Raw genomic sequence first — 25,503 nt, 5'->3', positions numbered from 1 at the left:
TCTGGTCTTGACAACCTCTAAGAGGCCTAAACCCACACTGATTTTCATCCAATTGGTCCTCAACTAATACTCGCACTTTCCTTTCAACAATACCTGAAAAGATTTTACCCACAACGCTGATTTAAGAGATACCTCTGTAGTTGTTACAATCTTTTCTGTTTCCATGTTTAAAGATTGGTGTGGTTACTGCTTTTGTCCAGTCTGATGGAACCTGTCCCAACTCCCAGGCCAATTCAATTATCCTGTGTAGCCATTTAAAACCTGACATTCCACTGTATTTGATGAGTTACGACTTAATTTCATCCACCCCAGCTGCTTTATTGCACTGCAATCTATTGACCGTTTTCTCCACTTCCTCAAATGTGATCCTATTTCCATCATCATTCCTATCCCATTCCACCTCGAAATCTAAAACATTGTTTTCATCTACATTGAGCAACTCTTCAAAATATTGCCTCCATCTGCCCAAGGCATCTGCAGGATTCACCAGCAGTTTTCCTGACCTGTCCAAAATACTTGTCATTCCCTTCTTAGCTCCCTTTCGAAGACTGCTAATTACACTCCAGAATGGTTTTCCAGCAGCTTGACCCATAGTCTCCAGCCTGTTTCCAAAGTCTTCCCAAGATTTCTTCTTGGATGCTGCAATTATCTGTTTGGCTTTGTTTCTTTCTTCAACATAACTTTCTCTGCCTACCTGATTTCTAGTATGTAGCCATTTTTGATATGCCTTCTTTTCCTTTTACAGGCTGCCTTGACTGTGTCATTCCACCAAGCTGTTTGCTTCATCCTACTTTTACAAACTACTGTTCCAAGACACTCTTTAGCCACTTCTAGTACTGCGTCCCTGTACCTTGTCCATTCCTTTTCCAATGACTGTAACTGACTACATTCAACTAATTGGTACCTTTCTGAGATCACTGTTATGTACTTGTGCCAGATTTCCTTATCCTGAAGTTCTCCACTCTTATCCTCCTACATATGGACCTGACCTCCTGCACTTTTGGCCTCGCAATCCCAATTTCACTGCAGATTAAATAGTGATCAATGTCATCAAAGAATCCCCTGAATACACCTGTGTCCCTCACAGCCTTCCTGAATTCCTGATCGGTTATTATATAGTCAATGACACATATGGTTCCCCTGCCTTCCCAAGTATACCGGCGAATGTTCTTATGTTTAAAAAAGGAGTTTGTGATTACTAAGCCCATACTGGCACAGAAATCCAAGAGTTGTTTCCCATTCCTGTTGGCCTCTATATCCTCTCCAAATTTACCCATAACCTTTTCATACCCTTCTGTTCGATTTCCAATCCTGGCATTAAAATCCCCCATTAGCAGAACACTGTCCTTGTCCTTTACTCTAACAACTACATCACTGAGTGCCTCATAAAAACTATCCATCTTATCTTGATCTGTCCCTTCACAATGCGAATATACTGACACAATCCTAATTTTCTTGCTAGACACTGTCAAATCTATCCACATCAGTCGTTCGTTTACATACCTTATTGCAACTACGCTGGGTTCCATCTCTTTCCTGATGTAAAGCCCTACACCCCATTGTGCTGTTCCTGCTTTGACTCCTGACAGGTAGACATTATATTCTCCCACTTCCTCTTCTTTCTCACCCCTTACCCGAATGTCACAAACAGCTAAAATGTCCAGCCCCATCTTACTTGCAGCCTCTGACAGCTTTACCTTCTTCCCAGAGTAGCCCCCATTGATATTAATAGCTCCCCATCTCATTACCATTTGTTTGCCAAGTCGTATCTTAGGAGTCCCTGGTTTGTCAGTTAGAGGTGGGACTCCGTCAACTCCAAAGGTCCGAGGCATTTTGCTCTGATTGTTGCCAGCATCATATTTAAAGTACCAGGGAAGCAGGTTGCTAGCCTTACTTGCCCCAAGTCCCATTGGGTTTTACCCCTAATGGCTGAGGGACTAACCGGTGGATTTGGTAGTCTTTGCCGTATGAGCACAAAGGTGGCCATGACTCAGAATATGTCCGAGATGCCCAGCCTTATTCCAGAGTAACTGGTATCCCGACTGTCGGGACCATTTACTTGGCCACTCATACGTTTCCGTGGTTCATGAACTAGGACATGACTACAGGAAACCATACCATGAACCACCCATTCTCTGTGTTCTTTCTGAAAATTGTAAGGTGGTTGTTATGATAGGATTTAATAGCACAGCTTATATTGCTGCAAGTGACACTAGCAGCAAATTAAACTTTCTATCTTAGTCGACTGTTTCTTCTGAATGTGTTATAATTTCCGAGGCTGTGATTTACTGACATGTGGAAGCCATACTATTCTTTTGACTCTTGTTTCAAAACATGCCACTAGTCAACTGCTCTCATACTGCTTGCTGCACAAAATATTAAGTACTCCAATGACCATGAACTAGACTTTTGATTTGTTTGTATGTCTTAGGTTACAATCACAATTACTCCTACATCAATGGATTCCGCTGCCGACCGACATCGGCCGGAGACGGACGATCTCTTCAAATCAGTATGCCACTATGTGCAAGGCCATAGTACAGCTGGTCTTATCACCTGAACATATGTACTTTGGATGAGTATCAGTGAAATACATTTTTTTTTTTTTTTTTTAATCAGCACACATTCTCGCGCATTAAGTATGAAGTGTGAGAAACTGGTAAGTGTAGTCCAAGAAAGAGTGAGATTGTGGCATCCTGAGGATGAAAATATCAAAATCAGGATATAGCTCAGAATCAAAGGACAGAAATTGCAGGTTTATTCAAAACCTCAAATAGGTAAAATTTTTGGCGTAAATTATAACCTCAAAAAATAATTTGTTCAATGAAAAGGGTGGTGGATCTTACAAGCTTATAGCTACTATAGAAGATTTTTTATTGTGGTAGGTTATCATTAGTTGTCCACAATTATTATTACTGATTACTGGCATTTTATGCCAGCAGTTTAGTGACTCTGTTAATACGAAATGGTTTGGAAATTTAGTGTATGGCACATATTACCATTTCTTTCAGAGTGGTTTGGAAAGATCAGCAGCCCACAGCCAATGTCAGTCATCGGCAGAATCCATCAATATTGGAGCCACTGTGATTGCACCCTTAATTGTAATGTCATTCGTGTCCTTTAACAATATGTAGTTTATTTACTATGGGTGGCAGTTTATATTGTGTCATATACTACACCTGTCAGTATAGGGGTATGGTGGACATGATGTGTGTATTGAAGACTATGATACTGTCATTACGCTTTGCATTTATATTTAATGGATGTTGAGGTGACAGGCTGAACGAGTGCACAGTCTGATGTTTTGGTAAGTTTGGAAGGTGATAGTTAGTTGTTAATTGGTGAAGCTAATAAGTGTGGTGCATTTATTTTATTCGTTTATTTCTTTAATGAAGGCACTGGTGACAGACTGCTTTGCAACTTTTGTTCTTTGTATATACATCACTGTTTCATAGTTACAATAATGTCCATGCTCAAAAACAGTTTTTCCACTTTGGTCTGATATTTTCACTTTTATAATATGTTTCAAGGTCTGTTAGTTCACTGATTTTTGTTTTAATATTGTAGTGACATCACCTATTGGTTGTTTCTTGAGGGTCTTACCTTCACATCTTAAAGAGGTCACTGGTATGTCAGTGCAGTATCACATTATTTACTAATACCACAAAACACACTCGTATCTTCTAACATAATTAAAATAATTCACTTTTTCCACATCGGAGCTGAAGTTACATCAAATAACCACAAGAAGTTGGATAATTCATACCAGGATGACTTACATGAATGCAGAAATTTCTAGAAATAATTTAATTTGTAAAATAATTTTCACAAGGCAATAAATAACCTGGCACTGAAAATCACTCAAACTAGTATATCCTTAAATGAGGTATAGATAGCGTTATTTCTTGGCAGAGGGCATCACAGAGAAGTAACTGTCACACTGTGAAAGTATTACATAAGGTCACCAGATAACAATATTCATATATTAGAAACAACTACTGCTTGATCAAGTAGTGTCTGCCAATGAGCAAAAAAGTTTAAAAAAGAAGGAAAGGAAAGCTAGTGTTACATCTCATTTAAGTCAAAGTTGTTAGGTTTGTGGGACCATCCTATCAGAAAAAGGGAAGTATTCGTGGTCTAGCTGAATAAACAACTATCATTTATTCACAATGATATAACGAAGCCCTGTGTGAGACCCGTGCCTTTATAAGTTAAGACTTGAACCGCACTCCCCAAAACAGTAGTTGCTGTACTGACTTCTGCAATATCTAATTCAAGTATTATCGTAATATACGACTCCAAAAGGATACTGTGGAATTCTTGAAGTGTGTTTCTATCCTGAATATAAAAAGACAATTTACATCAAATGACGTCACATCTACAATAGATTAATGTAGAAGCACCATTCTTTGAAAATATAATGAGGATATTTATGTATTTCCTATAAGGCTTTCAACCTACTGCTTGAAACATTTCATAATCTAAAGCTTCCTTAGAGTTTTACTGAACATCCTAAAACTGTTTACATTATTTATTCCAAACCATTCTATGGTAAGTAGACTATGGAAAAGTGCATAAACAGAATATTAGATAAATAACGCATTTTATTAATGCAATACAAACATTGTTTGACTGGTTGCAATAAACAACTATGAACAGACAAAAGAAACATAGGCCTACATAAAAAACAACAGGAATCACACATTTAGCTGCCATGAGAATTTTTCGGAAGTAACACATTATTTCAAGCCTTTTCAAATATATCCACACAAATGTTTCAAATATATCCACACAAATGAGAAACTAGTATTTTAGTCTTGCTCATGCAGACAAGAGAACAGGTCCTGTTAATTTGTGGAAGACTGAGTCTGTTTCACTACACTGACATTCAGTTGTCCATTGGCTGTAAAATAAACAATGCAATAAGCACTATTCACTTTCTTTATAGGTATTCTCCATGTCCGTGGTACAATGTTAGTTATTATACCAGGACTCCTCTCATACGACAAAACAATCATAGGAAGAGCAAGCTTAGCAGCAGCATTTGCTGTTGCAAGTCAGATTCTCTTACTTATCTTTCCCAACGGAATATACAGATATATTCCTCTTACATGCAATCACTTTTTCCTTTAAGCAGGAGAGGGGAAGGGGGGATATCCAACTTTGTTGCTCACAGACATTTTCATGGGAAGATAAGTTCCATGTTATTCTCTCACTTGAAACTGAATGCCTTTTAATAATTAATGTATATTATTTTCTGCCTTGTCTCCCAGCAGTAATTGGTTCTATTACTACATTTCACTTCTTCCCTCGTGTACACTGTCCAGCAACATGTATTTTACGACTGGATAGTGCAATTTTCAAGCTGAGGAAAGCTGCTGGACTACAATATTTTGTTCATCCTCAGTCAGCGTAGTGGAAGGACCAAACTTGCATGATTTGAGACCTTTCCTGCTTATTTTGTAACACAGTATCACATTTGGCACATCAAACTATTTTGCTGCAAAAGCCATTACAATGCCTGCCTGGACGACTTCTACCCCTTTTGCCATTTGTTCAGGCTTGTAATTTCTCTTGTGCCTCATATCTGGAACAAGATGCTTGTCATTAGAAGCCAGCTGTTCCAGTGACTGACTTCCACTGGAACCACGATGTACAGAAAAAAATTCCAAAAGAGGAACTCATGATTTAATTAATTTTTGCTACTGATAATCTGTTCTGAACTCATTGTAAAAATAAAATCGTTCTACCAGTCACTGATAAGGAGTATCAAAGACCAGATCATGATAAAAACATAATGTAACAGTCTTATAATCCAACCTTAAAATCACCAGGTACAGTTGATTTTTTTTTTAACAGGTTGCTTTACTTCATGCAATATCATGGGTCAGTTCCATGTAATACTATTGCTAAACTTAACTTGTAAATTTCACACACCAGGCAATAAAGAAGAGCTTTACCTTAACATTTGTCTTCATGAAAGTAGGGTAAAATTGCTCTCAACACATCATAAATCATTTTACAATTTATTCTCCCTACAACAAAATATGGTGTTCACGATTTCCTAACCTGCAATGATGCCACATATAGTAAGACATAAAATGTCCTGTAGGGGCTATGTGTATATCAAGGAGGCAGGTTTTACTTTCCTTACTTCACACACCTGAGGTAAGTGTCAATTACAGGAATACTGTCAAAGACTCATTCTTCTACCCCTCTCAGTTTCAGATTTATCACAATTACACACATGAATGAGCTCAGGAATACCTAATTTTCCATTGCAGAATTAGATTGTCACTTTTGATAAATCATAGAATCAAAGGCAGATATGCGATCTATATTTACGTTTATTATTATGCTGTGGATCCCTTTGTTCTTATAACATGTCAACTATTTTAATATTTAAGACTTGGCTTACCTTTATTTCGTACGTCCTAAAAAATACATTTGCTTTGAAGTAGTACAGAGCTTCATCAATGATGTCTGTATCCTTTGTGAATGTAGGCGCTGGTCCTCTAAATTGTGTTTTAAAAGGTAAAATTGCCATATTACCCACGACTTGGCTAAATTCCGTAAAGCCTGAATGATACGCCTGAAAAGTGACAACAACATTGATAAGGTGTCACACCCATTTCTTGAAACAAAAATAAAACGTCGGTTTCATCAAGTATTAATGATGTTGAACATATCGTTAAAGCAGAACAGGAAACAAATTTTTAGTTTACCGGCATTGTGGTGACTACGACTTCAAAATTGCTTTTCAAACTACACAACACACTTCAAAACACACACCTCTTCCGCACATCAACACAATATTCTATATTGATGATCTTTGGCGACGACTTTTGTCTACTCAAAGGTAACAGTGGTAGAGAACAAACAGTGATCTCTGAGAACAAACGATAGGAATTCTGCTGTGAGAAATGAACTGCAGCAGTGACAATGGTTCCCTGAATGTCGATTAATACTTGCAACAGGATAATTTTCAAAAAACTAAGAGTTGAATATTATTAAAAGTGTTGCAACAGTTTTTGGGAACTGGACGCTGTGTTACAGAATACTCTATATTTGGACTGGCACTAACAGTTTTGTGCCTGTAGGCCTACTTCGCAAATATAATTTATGGTAAGTGGTTACAGAGAAATGTTACATCAATCGTATAAAACATCGCTCTGGAAAGAAAATTTGAACAGTAAAAGTGAAGAGGGCTATTCAAGGAAAAATGTGTTGGAAACTATAAGTAAGTGTATTTAAGTCTTCATTCCTAATGCAATGGAACATGAACGGCCAAGATGCAACATATCCTAACGACAAAACCACAAAAATTGACGAGCTGCAAATTATTCTTTTACAAGGAAGAAATATCAACGGACGTTGCCTATACGAAAACTAGCTCACGAAATATTCAATCACAGTTTTAAAGAAGTTAGAAAACTTTTGTTGGAGGAAACGTACTCGTGGAGGCTCCTGTATGTTGATTAACAATTTGTAGGAATATAAAGAAAGAGACGATTTTAAATTTCTAAATGAAGAGCTTGGTTTGAAAGTTGTTGTATAGAGCTAGAACAAGTGAACATCATCATCATCTCTATATACAGAATTCCAGTTAGTGATCTAAATACATTTACAGTGTCTCCTATATAAATCCACTAAAGAAAATAGAGAAAAAATTGTAATTGCCACTGATTTCAACATAGACGCAGCAAACAAAACAAGCGTGTCAACTAAGTTTTTTGACATAATTCAAGAATATGGATTTAGACTAAATTTGACTGACTTCACCAGAGTGAATGAGCGAACAGCAACATGCATAGACAATATTTAAAAAAATTATACTTTTGAGAACACTGCCATATTCTCTTTAAACCTAGGTATCTCAGATAACTCTGCTCTGCTTTTAGAATTAAACTTACAAAAAATAAATAGCAAAAAATGGGAGGAGATGCTTCATGAAAAGACAGTTCACCGAAGAAAACAGATACTTGTTCTTATATCAAGTGTTCACGGGTTGTCAGCCTAGTAGTGTCGTTGTCTCGTAGCAACGTTTCAATGGAATGCGTCTCCATCATCTTCAGGCGAAGTGTCGGGATATCGGCTGCTGCTCTCATCTATTACTTTCCCCTCTTTGGGGAAGTGTGAGGGGAGTTTGTAGCCTTGCGGCTTTTACTCCCCTGTGTACTTGTGTGTGTGATTATGTTTGTACTTTTTGGTGCCTGTAAAATGTGATGATTGTTCTGTGTGTGTCTGGTACTTGCCTGAGGTTTGGCGAGATAATTGTGGTTATTTGGGTAGGAGCAGGATTTGGGAAAGGATATTGGGATTTTCTCTTCGACTTAGTCGTCGAAGATCGTCCTGGGGCGATTGTGCTTATCGCGGGACATGTCATACCGACCTAAAGAGTGGATGAGGGCGTTTCCTGACCTGGAAGAACCTTCATAGAAGGCCCTTGCCAGGTCTTGAAAACGCTCTTTCAGGAGTGGGATTTCAGCAGCGGCATGCAAATCGTCAATGGGGAATCCGAGAGGTAGACGCAGTGCCCTCCTGAGGGCGCGGTTCTGCAGCCTCTGGAGTTTGTCCAGGTGCTGCTTCGCAGCGTATATCCAGAGAGGACACGCGTATTCCATGACTGGCCAGATCAGGGCCTGGTATACGTTCACTTCTACTGAGTAGAGAAGGGAGCTGGATGAGTTGAGGATTGGGTACAGGATGGACATTCTAGCGCAGACCTTCCTGTGGACCTCGCCTATGTGGGGTTTCCACGTAAGGCGAGAGTCCAAGGTTACGCCAAGATACTTGGCGGCTCTGCGCCAGGGGAGTTGGTTTCCATTTAGGTGAAGGTGGAGGGGGGGAGGCCGTTGAGGAGGTTCGCGCCTTCCGAGCCTACGGGTGATCAGCATAACCTGCATCTTTTCGGAGTTGATGGTGATTCGCCAGCGATGGGCCCAAGTTTCTGTGTCATCTAAAACCCTTTGTAGCCTAGGGATGACCAGGTCCTTGTTCGCATTTCTTGTGTAGAAGGCTGTATCCTCAGCGTACTGTGTGGTGTGCACCAGGGGGGGCGTTGGTGTGTCCGCAGTGTAAAGACTGTACAAAACGGGCCCCAGGATCGATCCCTGCGGCACCCCAGCACGAATACGCCTCTTGGTGGAGGCGGCTGTTTCTACTTTGACAGAGAAAGCTCTATTCGAGAGATAGCTTTTGATCTGCCTAACTATGCTCCCGGGGAACCCTTGTGTGTACAGCTTGTAGAGTAGCCCTCTATGCCATACTGAGTCAAAGGCTTTGGCTACGTCTAGTAGCACTATACCGCAGTAGCCTCTGTGCAGTGGCGGCATCCTAGCGCGTATTTTTGTGAATTGTTTGGTTGCTTGCCAAAGTGTGTGATCGTCTACTTTGAGGGCTGTGAGGCGGTTTTGCCATTGCTGGTTTCTGTGCTCATTGAGCGCTACCTTCAACTCTCTCTGTAGACGATTGAGCAGTCTCCTTGTGGCCTGGTTTCTGGTTATCTTCTACTCTTTTGCCACTCTGTTCTTATGTCGAATTTGAGCTAGCAAGTGTTCTGGGACTTGTATTTGAAGCGGCAGGCCATCCCTTTGTGGAGGGGTGGCCTCTTCTGCTGCCTGGAGGAGGGTACCTGTCAGGTCTTGTAGCGCTTGTTCTACTGTTTCGGCAGTAGGTGGCGGAATGCGAGCGATATCAGAGGTGACGGTTTCTCGGTATCGCTCCCAGTTTGTACGTTTGTAAGACGTCTGGTACGGTGGGAGTGCTACCCATTCTCCCACGTCGACCTCTAGAATCACTGGGTTGTGGTCGGAGGACATTCTGTTGATTGTCCTCGCGGTCACATACCCCATAATCCTCCTGGTGAGAGCTATGTCTAACACGTCTGGCCTGCCTCCATTTTTGGAAAATGTGTGGGCTCGACTGGACACCATGTTTCGAAATGATGGTTGCGCGCTAGTTGTTTCAATCTGGCGCCTGCTCTGGAGGCTACTCTAGAATTCCAATCAGGATGTTTGGCATTGAAGTCGCCCCCTATTACGAGTTTGCCTTCGATTTGCCCTAGAGTAGCTATGTCTCCCTCATCTATCTGGTCTTGTGGGGGTCGGTAGATTGCAACGATTGTTAGGGGTCCAGTGGCAGTGGCTACTTCCACCGCCACAGCTTCGATTTTATTGGTAGCTGGTAAGAATACCTGGTGGTGGGGGATCCCTCTTTTTACGTATATGGCCACTCCTCCGCCTTGGGTTGGCCTGTCTTTGCGGTAGCTAACGTAGTTGGGAACTGTCGCTTTTATTCCCGGTTTTAGGTGGGTTTCCCCCATCATGCATATGTCGATGGAGAACTCCTTCATGAGTTCTCTGAACTCGACCTCCCGGTTAACAATGCCATCTGCGTTAAAGACGCACATTACAGGCCTTGGATGTTTGGTCGTCTATCCATAATGGGGTTTTGAAACTACTGAGGAAGTTGCAAAGGGAGCGACCGCTGGACTGCTGCCTGAAGGGCAACGAGGATCTGTGTGCTCTGCTTCTGGGATTCCCTGAAATCCCTCATCATTTCCATGACGAGGTTCATGGTCTGCACCATAACGCCTAACAACTGATCTGAGGGGGGGACTGTGTGTGGGGTTCCCTAGAGCTTCCTCTGTCTTGGTGGACCTGGTCGTTGTTGTTGTGTGTATCCCAGTGTTGTTCTTGTGACGGTGATTGGTGTTGTGGCGACAGGGCCGCGTTTTCATGGTTTCTCAGGGGAGAAACCACTTCTGCGTATGTTGCCCTGGGTGTGTCCGATCTTGGTTTTACCCAGGCCTTGTCTGTGTGTGTTGTTGTATTTTGTTTCCTTGTGTGACTGGTTGGGATTGTCGTGTTTTGTTTACGTGTGTGGGGAGGCGGCCTTTGCGCCCTTTGCCTGCTGTGAGTGTCTTTTGTGGACCTCACAACCTTGGTAACCCGCTGTGTGGTTTTTGCCACACAGCGCGCACCTTATTTGTGGGTCCATACGTTTTAGTATGCATGTCCTAGTGTCGTGGGCCTCGGCGCACTTCCTGCATCTCACTGGCATTGTGCAGTGTGCAGCGATGTGGTTCAGGCCTTACACCTGAAGCACTGCACCGTCTTGTTTTTACGGCGCAGCGGCTCCGTGGTGACAGACACAGCCAGGACCATCTTAATCTCCCTCTTGTTCTGTGGTATGTCAGGGAGTGTTACCTGGTACAGTGGCCACTTGCTGTCGATGCTGCCCATCTGCTGGACCGCCTTGACGACGTACCCCTGGGCAGTCAAGTCAGTTTTGATTGCCTGGGGAGACAGTCGGTTTGGGAGGTCTCTAATAACTATGTTTCTGTTTCGTGTTTTTGTTGTGGGGAATGTGTAGTGAGCTATTTTTTTGTGTTGAATAGCGTTTTGACTGTGTTGTAGTGTTCGAGTGTGTGTACAGTGACTTTTATTTTGCCTGGAAACTGCCTCCCCCGATTTCTGTCTTGAGCAACTCGAAGAGCTCCTCGTAGTTTTGAAGAAACTCTGCGACAGTCTGGGTGGTGGTGGTGGGTGGCTTGTATTTGTGTGTCTGTTGTGTCACGTGTTGTCTCCGGTTCATCAACCACCGCCTGGAGTCTGTTCGGGGTGGGTTCCACTCCCCGGGCCGCCGGTAGCCTCGGCTGGCGAAAGGTCTTTTCGGCCAGCACGAAACCGTCCGAGTCCTGTCCGGTTAAGCAGTTCCCTTCCAGGTCAGTTGATTCCTGGTCCCATTCCAGAGCGACTACAGGTGCTGTCGGGGGCGCAGATTCCTCAGAGAGTGAGGAAGTGGTTGGAGCAGGGGTGGTGGAGTGATTCTTGCTCTTTATTTGCCTCTCCTTGTGGTCCTTCCTTGCACGTCGCTGCTTGGATGAGGTGGACTTGTGTGAGGAGGGGGGGGGGGGATTTTAGGTATTTGGATCGGGTGGAGGGCTGGGTCGAGGTGGTGGGTTTGGGGAGGATTGCGATCGGCTGACGGGTCGTCTGCTTGCCTTTGTTCAGGGAAGCAATGGTGTTAGCAAGCAGGAGCGGACTTAGGAGAGGGGAGGGAGAGGTGGGATTACAAGTACTGACGATGTATGAGGTTGTTGGTGTTCTGTGTAGGATGGCATTATTTGCTGTGTTATATGGCATGTCCGGAGCGGAGAGGGGGGGCGCTGCCAGGGGGGCGCCAGTTACAGCCTTCGTTGACACCGTTAGGTTTCCCAGCTGCATTGCTGGCCCTACTGTATTCGTGGACGTGGAGGTCTGGACGGCGGCGGCGGAAACCCTTCCTGCGGTTCCGCGGTCGGCTTCCAGGTCCTGGCCCTCAATTTCCCTACTCTTGGGGGGAGCAGAACCTGGCTCTGCGGCAGCTGGGGTGACCGAGACGGCCGACGACGCGGCCCGCGGCAACAACAAGACGCGCTTTTTGTCGACAGCGGTTGACCGCTTCGACCCCAAAGCACCACTGGAACTCGACATCCCACAAAACGGAAAGAAACACGACAATTCTGCTGTCGGGCGTCACAAAGTTATGAATCCTGCCCGCCGTTGCTTGCTGTAGACCTGTACGCGAGTTACGCCAATGCTTTAATAAAAGCAGAGCCGAATAAACTCCTGTTTTGTCAGCCGTGCAAGCAGGGGCCTATGGCTGACGGTAAGCGAGTGAGAGGAGCGATTCTCAACCCTCAACTGCTACTCAGCGAGTGTCGGAATATCGGCGGCGCTTCGCACTAAAAATTCCTCTTCTCGAGGGTGTTAAGGAGGAGTTTGTTGTCGTTAGACATTTATTCCACTTAGATGGGTTGAGGTTTGCTGGGACGTTTGGGAATAACTGGGACGTTTGTGCATATTGGATATGTATGATTGCCGGTCGGAGACAGGTGGTAGATCACGTGAATTGACAGGTATGCGTCTGTTAGGGTCCTTTACTTGACTGACCCTGTCGACGAACTGGGACTGTCAGTCAGCGACTGACAGAGAGGATATTTGATGGTGATGATGATGGTGATGGGTGTCGGGTGCGGTGAGGAGGGTCTTCTAAGTCCTCCTGCCGTCAGGGTGCCTCTTCTTGTTGTCCTTCTTCTTCTTCTTGTGGTATGTGTCTGCTTCAGACATTTTTGGATGTGTCACATCCTCCCAGTTGGCAGCTTCGGCGTCTTCGGCGGTCCTCGCCCCTTGTTCTTGACTTGCGTTCTCTTCTTCTTCTTCTTCTTGTTCTATTGAGATGAAGAGAGCGTCCCACTGTGAGAGGAGGGCGGGTGTTGTAGGACCTGAGAGTATCCAAGTGAATGGACACTACCTTCTGCAACTGTGTCTTGGAGAGGGGGCAAGGTGCCTCCTCCATGATGACGATTGTCTGAGCGGCTGCGTCTTGTGTTTCCACCCTCGTGGCTTCCTGTATTACTACAGGTTCAATGGGGGCTGCAGTCTGCGTGTCAGCATCCTTCTTCTGTGCTGGGTGGGGCTGGCTGGCCAATGCATCACGGAGACTGTGCACCAGCAGCCGAGCCTCGGCTAGCTCAGCTTGTAGTGTTGCCCTCCCTTCCGCCATTGCGGCTTTGAGGGCAGTAATTTCTTCATCGGTGAAGGCGCGGACACTGGCGCATGCCTCGCTGACTGCGTCCGGTGGTACAGCCACGTCATCGGCCACCATGGATCCGCCAAAGGCGGGGGGTGGCGAGGACGCAACGGCCTCGGTTGTATCCGCCTTCTTGGTGGTCTAGTGTCTCCGTCTAGCTTTGTCACCGCGGCTCCAGTTCTTGATGTAGCTGCAGCCGCGGTAATTCGCGGCATGAGGGCAGCCACAATTGGCGCAGCAGCGTGTGGCGTCTTTCTTGGAGCAGTGGCGCGAATTGTGTGCTTGCGCACAACGAAGGCATGCCACTGCATTACGGCAATACTTGACAACATGGCCAAGTTTTTGGCAGCGATAGCACTGCTCCTTCCGCTCCGCCGTCTTCTTGCGTTCCCTGTCTTCTGATGCGCCGAGCACGTTGCCCAGCAATTGCAGCAGGGAAGCAGCTTTGCCTCCCTTTCCGCGTCGTCCGTACATGCTGGGGATCTAGCGCCAACATGCAGCGATGAGTTCACCTCCGCAGCCTGAACGGGAATGTCGGGATATCGTCGGTCGCAGGCTGATATCTCTGCTGGAGCGCTCTCCGCTTCTCGCCGCCGGCCAATCACGTGCCTGCATAAACTCCCAATGCGCCTGGAGATGCCGGTGGTGGTGGGGGGGGGGGGGGACGCGTGTGTCGAGTTCGTGTCCCGGCGTCCGTCTCAGTCTGCTCTGTCCGTGGCCCTTGGTGGAACGGAACGTTCTTCTCTGATTTTCCTGGTTGAAGACTCCCAGGCTGTGCTGATATGGTAGCCACTGTCGCAGTTGATTAGGTTGTCGTGTAACCGTATTTCTATGGGTTCTTTGATTACTGAGTCCCCAAAATCCGTTTGTACTGTATATTTTCTTCGTGTCCTCGAAATCGAAGTTGCGCTTCTCATCAATACTATGTTCTGCCACACTAGATGTGTTGGTCTGACCCAAGCCCACGTGCCTCATGTGTTCATTGCAGCGCTGTGAGATGCAATGCTGCGTCTGTCCTATATATTGCATCCCACATTCGCATTTGGCCTTCTACACACCAGGTGCCGTCAGACCTAGTGGATCCTTGGTTGAACTGAGAAGGTCTTTGATTTTTCCTGCTGCACACATACGGTCCTCACTTTATGTTTCTTGAGAATTTTTGCCATCTTGACCGTTGGAGGACCCGCGTATGACAAGAGCGCACAGCCCATTGCTTCGTCATCATCTGGTCGCTCTTCTCTCTTCTTGTGGTCTGTCTTCAGAGCTCTCCTTATTTGTGTCTCACTGTATCCATTTTTCTTGAAGGTGTCCTTGAGGTGTTGCAATTCTCCTGGCAAACTTCCCTTATCGTAGATGGACCTGGGCCTCTGCACTAAGGTGTTGAGTACAGAATTGCAGTGCGCAGTTGTTGGCATTACAATAGAGGTCCGTGTGTCTTTTCTTTGGTTCAAATGGCTCTGAGCACTATGCGACTTAACATCTGTGGTCATCAGTCGCCTAGAACTTAGAACTAATTAAACCTAACTAATCTACGGACATCACACACATCCATGCCCGAGGCAGGATTCGAACCTGCGACTGTAGCAGTCGCGCGGTTCCCGACTGTGCGCCTAGAACCGCGAGACCACCGCGGTCGGCTGTCTTTTCTTTCTGTATACTGTGTGTCCCAGCGTGCCGTCCATGTTTCTTGTGATCAGGATATGCAGAAAGGGTAAGATCTGTTCTCTTCTATCTCCATGGTAAATTTGATATTTCCATGTATACCACTGTGGTGTTGATGGAACTCAAGCAGTTTGTCCCTGCTGTGTGGCCAAACTACAAAAGTATCGTCAATGTACTGTAAAAGGCTTTTCTCTTGTGTTTAGCAGTGCCCAGTGCCTGCTTTTCGAAGTGCGCCATGTATAGGTCGTCTATGCCTGGTGCTAGGGGTGAGCTCATAGCTACATCATCTATCTCTTTATAGAATTTCCCAGCACATTTGAAATAGGTGGCGGTTAGCACATGGCGAAAAAGCTTGATTATGTCCTCCTCACAGTGTTCTTTGAGTAAATCCAGAGAGTCTTCTATTGGTACTCATGTGAATAAGGGTGTCACATCGAAGCTGACTAGTAGGTCTTCATTTTCTAGCCGCATGCCCTGTAGTACCTTCACAAACTCAGCCGAGTTTTTCACATGGTGTGAACCATAACCCACCAAGGGTTTTAGCATCTGTGATCAATTCTTAGCAATACTAACCCAGCACACGCGTCTCCCCCGCCATCGGCCGCTCCAGGCGCATAGGGAGATTCCGCGGGCATGTGATTGGCCGGCGGTGGGAAGCGGACAGTGGTCCAGCAGAGATAACACTCCGTGACCGACGATATCCCGACACTTCGCCTGAAGATGATGGAGACGCATTCCATCGAAACGCTGCTACGAGACGAGGACGCTACTCGGCTGAAAACCTGTGAATACTTCATATATGAAATTCACCGAGAAAGCCTGCACTCATATATAACATACCTCTTTGGGGAGGATATACCTCGCAGTTACAAGAGGCTTCAGAAGCTACAGAGCAAGAAGGGGAAGCTGCTCAGCAAGTTGGCTTTCTTACTCCGATGTCAGGACAAAGAAGTGAGTCCTAAGTTTGCCAACTAGCGGCATCTCGTCAATACCAACAGGACGAGACACATCTTACGACAGCCGAGCGCGTCCCTAGTACGAGGACACAGAGGGTCTCAAGACTGGGACTCGACAAGAACGCTAGACGCTTGCTTCCTTTACACTTCCTATTGGCTTCCTGTCTCCCATAACACACCTGGGACTGGACAGAAAGCAATACCTTTTCCAATGGCGAATGATCCAAGAAGAAAGCCACCAAAAGGCAGTGTAAGAAATTCCTTCGACTTCAGAAAGAAAACAGAAAGAAAAACCGTCTTCCAACAAGGTGGTCATTAATCTAACAAACAAGGAACTGTATGGGCCAACACAAGAGTTGCCGTCCAAGGGCCTAATCTTCGCACCGGTTCCGAAAACCCTGCCGAAACGGGACATCGTAAGTGGGGTAGAGCAAGCCATAAGGAGACTACCTGACGAGGCTGCAGAAGAAGTAAGAAGAGGCGTCTGCAAAGTACTAGGCAAAGCAAAGATGCCGAAGAATAACATTTCGGCGGCAGAACGCGAGGCACTACAGGCACTCAGGGAGGACCAGGACACCGTGGTCTTGGCAGTGGACAATGGGAACGTGAAAGTGCAGCTCAAATCAGAATACTATTGTCAAAAAATCGACATCCTCCTGCAGGATCCTGCCTACAAACGACTAGCGAAGGAGCCCACCACCACAGTGACTTGCAAGACCGTTGAGATGGTCAACAACTCGGGACTAGAGAACAATATCATCAGGAAGCTGTACCCGATGGCACCGGCACCAGCACCACCACGTCTCCTTGGGCACCCAAAGGTCCACAAAGAAGGCGCGCCGTTACGACCTATTTTGAACACTATTAACTCGCCGGCATATACTATTGCTAAGCATTTATCACAGATGCTAAAACCCTTGGCTAGTTACGGTCCACACCATGTGAAAAACTCAGCTGAGTTTGTGATGGTACTACAGGGCATGCAGCTGGAAAATGAAGACCTACTAGTCAGCTTCGATGTGACATCCTTATTTGTACGAGTACTAATAGAAAACTCGCTGGCTTTACTCGAAGAACACTTACGTGAGGACATCATCAAGCTTTTCACCATGTGCTAACCACCACTTATTTCAAATGTGGTGGGAAGTTCTACAAACAGATAGGTGATGTAGCTATGGGCTCCCCCCATAGCACCAGGCATACCTGCCCTATACATGGAGCACTTCGAGAAGCTAGCACTGGACACTGCTAAACACAAGCCAAAAGCCTTCTATAGGTATGTTGATGGTGCTTTTGTAGTTTGCCCACATGGCAGGGACAAACTGCTAGAGGTCCATCAACACCTCAATGATTGTTGTTGTCGTGGTCTTCAGTCCTGAGACAGGTTTGATGCAGCTCTCCATGCTACTATTTCCTGTGCAAGCTTCTTCATCTCCCAGTACCTACTGCAACCTACATCCTTCTGAATCTGCTTAGTGTATTCATCTCTTAGTCTCCCTCTAAGATTTTTACCCTCCACACTTCCCTCCAATACTAAATTGGTGATCCATTGATGCCCCAGAACATGTCCTACCAATCGATCCCTTCTTCTAGTCAAGTTGTGCCACAAACTTCTCTTCTCCCCAATCCTATTCAATACTTCCTCATTAGTTAAGTGATCTACCCATCTAAACTTTACCATTCTTCTGTAGCACCATTTTTCGAAAGCTTCTATTCTCTTCTTGTCCAAACTATTTATTGTCCTTGTTTCACTTCCATACATGGCTACACAGCATACAAATACTTTCAGAAACGACTTCCTTACACCTAAATCTATATTCGATGTTAACAAATTTCTCTTCTTCAGAAACGTTTTCCTTGCCATTGCCAGTCTACATTTTATATCCTCTCTACATCGACCATCATCAGTTATCTTGCTCAATATACAGATTGAATAGCAACGGGGAGAGGCTACAACCCTGTCTCACTCCCTTCCCAACCACTGCTTCCCTTTCATGTCCCTCGACTCTTATAACTGCCATCTGGTTTCTGTACAAATTGTAAATAGCCTTTCACCCCCCCTCCCCGTATTTTACCCCTGCCAGCTTCAGAATTTGAAAGAGAGCATTCCAGTCAACATTGTCAAAAGCTTTCTCCAAGTCTACAAATGCTAGAAACGTAGGTTTGCCTTTCCTTAATCTATCTTCTAAGATACGTAGTAGGGTCAGTATTGCATCACATGTTCCAATATTTCCACGAAATCCAAACCGATCTTCCCCTAGGTCGGCTTCTACCAGATTTTCCATTCATCTCTAAAGAATTCGGGTTAGTATTTTGCTGCTGTGACTTATTAAGTTGATATTTCGGTAATTTTCACATCTGTCAACACCTGTTTTCTTTGAAATTGGAATTATTATATTTTTCTTGAAGTCTGAGGGTATTTCGCCTATCTCATACATCTTGCTCACCAGATGGTAGAGTTGTGTCTGGACTGGCTCTCCCAAAGCTGTCAGTAGTTCTAATGGAATGTTGTCTAGTCCTGGGGCCTTGTTTCGACTTAGGTCTTTCAGTGCTGTCTCAAACTCTTCACACAGTATCATATCTTCCATTTCATCTTCATCTAATAATATTCCATAATATTATTATCCTCAAATACATCGCCCGTGTATATACTTGGAAATATCCAACTTACCGTGTAGATAGAAAGAACAGAAGCTTACCCTTTCTGAACATCCTGATCACAAGAAACATGGACAGCACACTGGGACACACAGTGTGTAGAAAGAAAACACACTCAGAACTCTGCTTTAATACCAACACTACCACCACCCTGTGCAATGCAATTCTGTACTCAACACCTTAGTGCACAGGGCCAGATCTATCTGCGATAAGGCAAGTTTTCCAGGAGAAATGCAACAGCTCATGGACACCTTCAAGAAAAATGGATACAGTGAGACACAAATAAGGAGAGCCCTGAAGACCGGCCACAAGAAGAGAGAAGAGAGACCAGATGATGACGAAGCAATGGACTGTGTGCTCTTGTCATACTCGGGACCTCCAATGGCCAAGATGGCGAAAATTCTCAAGAAACAATATATAGGACAGACGCAGCATTGCATTTCACAGCGCTGCAATGAACACATGAGGCACGTAGGCTTGGGTCAGACCAACACATCTAATGTGGCGGAACATAGTATTGATGAGAATCACAACTTCGACTTCGAAGAAACAAAGAAAATATGCAGTACAAACGGATTTTTGGGACTCAGTAATCAAAGAGTTCATAGAAATACGGTTAAACGACAACCTAATCAACAGCGACAGTGGCTACCATATCAGCACAGCCTGGGAATCTTCAACCAGGAAAATCAGAGAAGAACGTTCCGTTCCACCAAGGGCCACGGACAGAGCAGACAGAGACGGACGCTGGGACACGAACCCTACACATGCGTCCCCCCCACCACCCGCCGCTCCAGGCGCATCGGGAGATTCCGTGGCACGTGATTGGCCGGCGGTGGGAAAACGTGAGCGCTCCAGCATCGATATCAGCCTGCGACCGACGATATCCCGACACCCGCCTGAAGAAGATGGATACGGATTCAATCGAAACGTTGCTACGAGACGACGACGCTACTAGGCTGACGATCTGTGAAGACTTCATATACAAAATTCGTCGAGAACGCCTGCACTCACATATAAACTTTTTCTGTTATAGATTAAATGAGGTAGACTGGTCATTACAGCAAGAGAACTAATGTTCAGTAGAATTTGGTAAGTTTTTAAACAGCTTTCTATGTGTCTTCTATGAAACATTTCCACCTATTGCCTGTCCAAGAAGGCAAACAAATAAACTGAAGTGTATTAGCACTGCATAAAAATATCTAGTAATAGAAAGAGAGAGCTACATGCTTAGCTGAAATCAAATAAGATTTCTGAGTTCAATAATTATATTAAACTGTATAAAAATCTATTTAAGAAGGTTGCAAAACCAGCAAAGGAAAAGGCAAACACCAAATTCATTAAAAACACACACACATAAATCCAAAGCAGTATGGACAGTAGTCAAATCTGAACTTGGAATGAAACCTAGCGACCAGGAAATCTCTAAAATAAAGGTACAAGACAAAGTAATTGTACATCCTACTCAGATATCAGAACATTTTAATAAATTCTTCATAAATGTAGCAAAATCTGCTGTTGATGTATTCTCTTATCAAGATAATATACATTTGTTTGGCTCAACTCAGAGCAAGAAAGAGAGCCTAATTAAATTTAACAAAGCAACAGCAAAAGACGCACAAAAAATATACTAAACCTAAAAATATAAAAATCCTGTGTCCTGCCAATAAAACACAGTCTTTAGTCACCTTCCCCACAACATTTTCTGTGTGTTCCTTCCAATTTAAGTTGTATGTAATTGTAATACCTAGGCATTTAGTTGAATCTACGGATTTTAGATTAGACTGATTTATTGTGTAACCGAAGTTTAACGAGTTCCTTTTAGCACTCATGTGGATGACCTCACAGTTTTCGTTACTTAGGGTCAACTGCCACTTTTCGCACCATTCAGATATCTTTTCTAAATCGTTTTGCAGTTTGTTTTGGACCTGTGATGACTTTATTAGTCGATAAACAACAGTGTCATCTACAAACAACTGAAGACGGCTGCTCAGATTGTCTCCAAAATCGTTAATATAGGTAAGGAACACCAAAGGGCCTATACCCTACCTTGGGAAACGCCAGAAATCACTTCTGCTTTACTCGATGACTTTCCGTCAATTATTACGAACTGTGACCTCTCTGACACGAAATCACAAATCCAGTCACATAACTGAGACGACATTCCATAAGCACGCAATTTCACTATGAGCCTCTTGTGTGGTACAGTGTCAAAAGCCTTCTGGAAATCCAAAAATACTGAATCGATCTGAAATCCCTTGTCAATAGCACTCAACACTTCATGTGACAATCCTTCTTTCCACAAATAATACGAGACTGGAATAGAAGAGAGAACGGATAGAGGTACTCAAGGTACCCTCCGCCACACACCGCCAGGTGGCTTGTGGAGTACGGATGTAGCTTTAGATATAGATGCTCCGATTTCGAGTAATTTTGTAGTGTAGCATGTTTTCCCTGCTTTATGGCTTCTGATAGTGTGGAGTTTAATGTGTTTCAACTGAACATTTCCCTTGATAGTAATTTCATGTTTTTGGTCTCCAGTGGGGACCTGTTCTTGAAAGCAGACTGTTGTATGTTCGTTTCTGGGGTGGTTGTGCCTGGTGTTGTGCCAGTGCAGGATGTGTCTCTCTGTTCAGCTACCTTACTGTTTTGTTTTTCATAGTGACTATGTGTGCTACACCTGTAGACAAAGCAAACTGGTGTAAATAGTGTCTACATTTTGTTGTATCATATTCTACTTGTTGTGCGGGTAGCGTGCAGTAGTCTTCGTTTGTGTTTGCCTATGGTGTACTTTGACACCTTCATTCTCAAGATGTTCAAGAACGTCATTACATTTCTCTGTAATATCTCGTAGTATTTTGTCGTCCACTTCCTCAGCTCGGAGAAGCAGACTATCCTGGAAGACGGCCCAACCAAACGTGATGTTTCGAGTGCCTGACCATTTCATATTCAATTGCACCCTGCAGGCACATATTGTCTATGTAGTGGGTAATGGTGAAGTACCTAAATTGTATTGTCACCCAGAACTGAGGTATTACATTAGTGTTAATATCTGCATTTGGGTGTTTTAATAGCCCAGGAAACAGTTCACCTCTGTCATGGTGTTGATCATCTGTGTGGGCTTGGCATTGTGAGCTTGCTAGACACTGATCTCTGATCACTTGCAGGGGAGCTTGACATGTAGGTAAATCAAGCAATGATTAGAGAGAGGAACAGTCAGGAAGTACAGACAGGACTGTGTCACAGATGTGAATAAAGAGCTAGTTGTGTTTCACAGGAACGATGTTTTCTAATCCCATGTTGACTGTGTGTCAATAGATCGTTTTCTTCAAGGTAATTCATAATGTTCAAACACAATATATGTTCTAAAATCCTGCTGCATATCGAAGTTAACGATATCGGTTTGTAATTTAGTCGACTATTCCTACTACCTTACTTGAATATTGGTGTGACTTGTGCAACTTCCCGTCTTTGGGTACGGATCTTTCGTCGTTCGAACGGTTGTATACAGTCTGGACCAGAAGACTTGGTTTTATTGAGTGATTTAAGTTGCTTCACTACTCTGAGGATATTTACTTCTACGTTAGTCATGTTCGCAGTTGTTCTCGATTCGAATTCTGGGATATTTACTTCGTCTTCTTTTGTGAAGACATTTCGGAAGACTGTGTTTAGTAACTCTGGTTTGGAAGTACTGTCTTCGATATGGTCTCCATTGCTATCGTGCAGAGAAGGCATTGATTGTTTCTTACCGTTAACGTACTTCACATACGACCAGAATCTCTTTGGATTTTTTGCAAGGTTTCGAGACAAAGTTTCGTTGTGGAGACTGTTACACCTTCATTCTCAAGATGTTCAAGAACGTCATTACATTTCTCTGTAATATCTCGTAGTATTTTGACGTCCACTTCTTCAGCTCAGAGAAGTCCGTGCCAAATTTCGAGCTTCTGTAAAAGATTGCCAATCTTGCGGATTTTGCGTCTGTTTAAATTTGGTATTTTTGTTTCGTTGTTGCTGCAATAGTGTTGCAATGTGTTTGTGTACCAAGGAGGATCAGCTCCGTCGTTTGTTAATTTGTTTGGTATAAATCTCTCAATTGCTGCTGGTACTATTTCTTTGAATTTAAGCCACATCAGGTCTACACTTATAGTATTGATTTGGAATGAGTGGAGATTGTCTCTCAGGAAGGCGTCAAGTGAATTTTTATCTGTTTTCTTGAATATCTATATTTTTCGAGGATTTGGGGATTACAGCATTCAATCCCGCTACGACAACTCTGTGTTCACTAATCCCTGAATCGGTTTTGATGCTTGTAATTAACTCAGTTGTTGTATCTATAGCCAGCCAAACTCTGTTCAGCTTAATTAAACCAACGGGAAAGCAAACTTGTGCTCTGCCTTTGGTTGTGGGATAAACTGTTCAAACATCTGCTGTCATAATACCACTTTCCTTTGAGTCACCATCAGTCTTCTGACTTGTTTGCTGCTTGAAGCGGCCCACCATGTATTCCTCTTTTGTGCCAACCTCTTCGTTTCAGAATAACACTTGCAACCAATGTCCTCAAGTGTTTGCTGGATGTATTCCAGTCTCTACCTTCCTCTGCAGTTTTTGCCCTGTACAACTCTCTCTAGAGCCACAGAAGTCAGTCCCTCACGTCTTAATAGATATCCTGTCATCCTGTGTCTTCACCTTGTCAGTATTTTTCGCACACTCCTTCTCTCTCAGATTCTGAACAGAATCTTCTCATTACTTACCTTATCAGTGCACCTAATTTTCAATATTTATCTGTAGCATCACATCTCAAATGCTTCTATTCTCTTCTGTTCCGGTTTTCCCACAGTTCATGTTTCACTACCACACAATACTGTGCCACAAACGTGCATTCTCAGAAATTTCTTCCTCAAATTAAGACCTATGTTTAATACTAGTAGACTCCTCTTGGTCATGAATGCCCTTTTTACCAGTGCTTTTTGCTCAGTCGTCATGGGTTATTTTGCTGTCTGAGTAGTAGAATACCTTAACTTCATCAACTTCCTGAGCATTTGTCATAATGTTAAGCTTCTCGCAGTTCTTATTTCTGCTAATTCTCATTACTTTCACCTTTCTTCAATCTACTCTTAGTCCATATTCCATATTGTTCACTCCATTCAACAGATCATGTAATTCTTCTTCACTTTCACTCATGATAGTAATATCATCAGCGAATTGTATCACTGATACCCTTTCACTCCTGAGCCTTTCTTTTATTTCAATTATTGCTTCTTCCATATACAGATTGAAGAGCAGGGGTGAAAGAATAAATGCCTGTCTTACACTCTTTTTAATCCGAGCACTTTGTTCTTTGTCATCCACCCTCCTTATTTCCTCTTGGCTCTTATACATATTGTATATTACCCATCTCTCCTTATACCTTACACCTATTTTTCCTAGAATTTCGAACATATTGCACCATTTGCATTGTTGAACGTCTTTTCTATGTCGATAAATCCTATGACTATGTCTTGATTTTTCTTTAGTCTTGCTTCCATTATCAATCACAAGGTCAGAATTGCCTCTCTGGTTTCTTCACCTTTCCTAAAGTCAAAGCTGACAAGTGTGATAATTACCACACAATCAGCATCAAAGCTCATGAATCCATTAGACCAGCTAATTATGTCTTCAGTATTTTGTCACTGCGTAGTGTGAATGAAACCTCGACAAATCCTAAACTATCAAGTCATGTTTCTTTGTTAATGATTGTGCCAAACGTTTGACCCATGCATTTCTTATATGAAAATTTACTGGACAGTTAGTTTCACTGTGCCTGAAAGTCATGTCCATGTGAACATGTCATTCATATGTGAGCATCAAAGTGATCTGTGGTATGAAGGCAGCATCATTTTAGTTGAAATACACTGCTAATTTTTGTTTAATAACAAAATATATTTGAGGGGATGTATAACAATGCCAACAAGGAGCCTATCTGCAGCCTGTGACTGTAAAGGCACACTTTGTCATATTGTCATTCCTAGACATTCATTTCATCCAAGTAACTTCATACAGAAACGAAACTATGAATGTAGTTTCAGATATTTAAAGATGAAGAAACTAGCTACTTCAGATCAAATATGGGTGAAAGTCGAATCTCAAATTTAGGTATCTTGTCGACAATGACATAGTCAAAAAGTTTACTTGGTCAGGCCCAGGAAATTCAAAGTAAAACTGCAATAAAACACAATTGCTGGAAAACAATATTTTGTCATCTAACAGGTCTCTTCCTTTTACTTCTATTGACAACTGAAGCATTATTAATCATTTATGAGGAGCCAAAAAATTCTGCTCTTTAATATGGGCCTATATCACACTAAAATCAAAGCACAGTAGCTGTCATTAACATTAAGACAGATTTTTCCTTGAGTTTTTTTTAGAAATTATATATAGTTTGTAATTAATTTATTAAAAATATTTATTTGGTACAAACATGTCTAAGCCAAAATCGTATCAAAATTTCTTTGTTTTCAGCAAGCGGCTTTGACAGTGTTTACTGTCATCTTCAGATCTTCAAAACTTTTGTTACAAAATGTGTTCATTTTGAGTTGTAATCTCATCCACACTGTCATGTTAGTTGATAAAATGTAGCATATTATACAAAAAAGTTTGTCGGAGTGTGTTA

At 43.3% G+C, this 25,503-nt stretch overlaps 1 protein-coding gene across 1 annotated transcript in view; it reads right to left on the bottom strand.

Moving 5' to 3' along the window:
• LOC126284074 (actin-related protein 2/3 complex subunit 3) overlaps positions 1-6,835 on the bottom strand; it is a 29,082-nt gene extending 22,247 nt beyond the window's left edge. The window contains exons 1-2 of the mRNA XM_049982703.1: positions 6,726-6,835; positions 6,419-6,592 (exon numbers count right to left, since the gene is read on the bottom strand). Coding sequence (XP_049838660.1) covers positions 6,419-6,592; positions 6,726-6,731 — 180 coding nt within the window. The 5' untranslated portion in view covers positions 6,732-6,835. The remainder of the gene's footprint in view (positions 1-6,418; positions 6,593-6,725) is intronic.
• Between the last annotated feature and the right edge of the window lie 18,668 nt (positions 6,836-25,503).

Source organism: Schistocerca gregaria, chromosome 8, assembly GCF_023897955.1.
Source record: "Schistocerca gregaria isolate iqSchGreg1 chromosome 8, iqSchGreg1.2, whole genome shotgun sequence".
NCBI lineage: Eukaryota > Metazoa > Arthropoda > Insecta > Orthoptera > Acrididae > Schistocerca > Schistocerca gregaria.
This window is presented reverse-complemented; position numbering and strand designations above follow the sequence as displayed.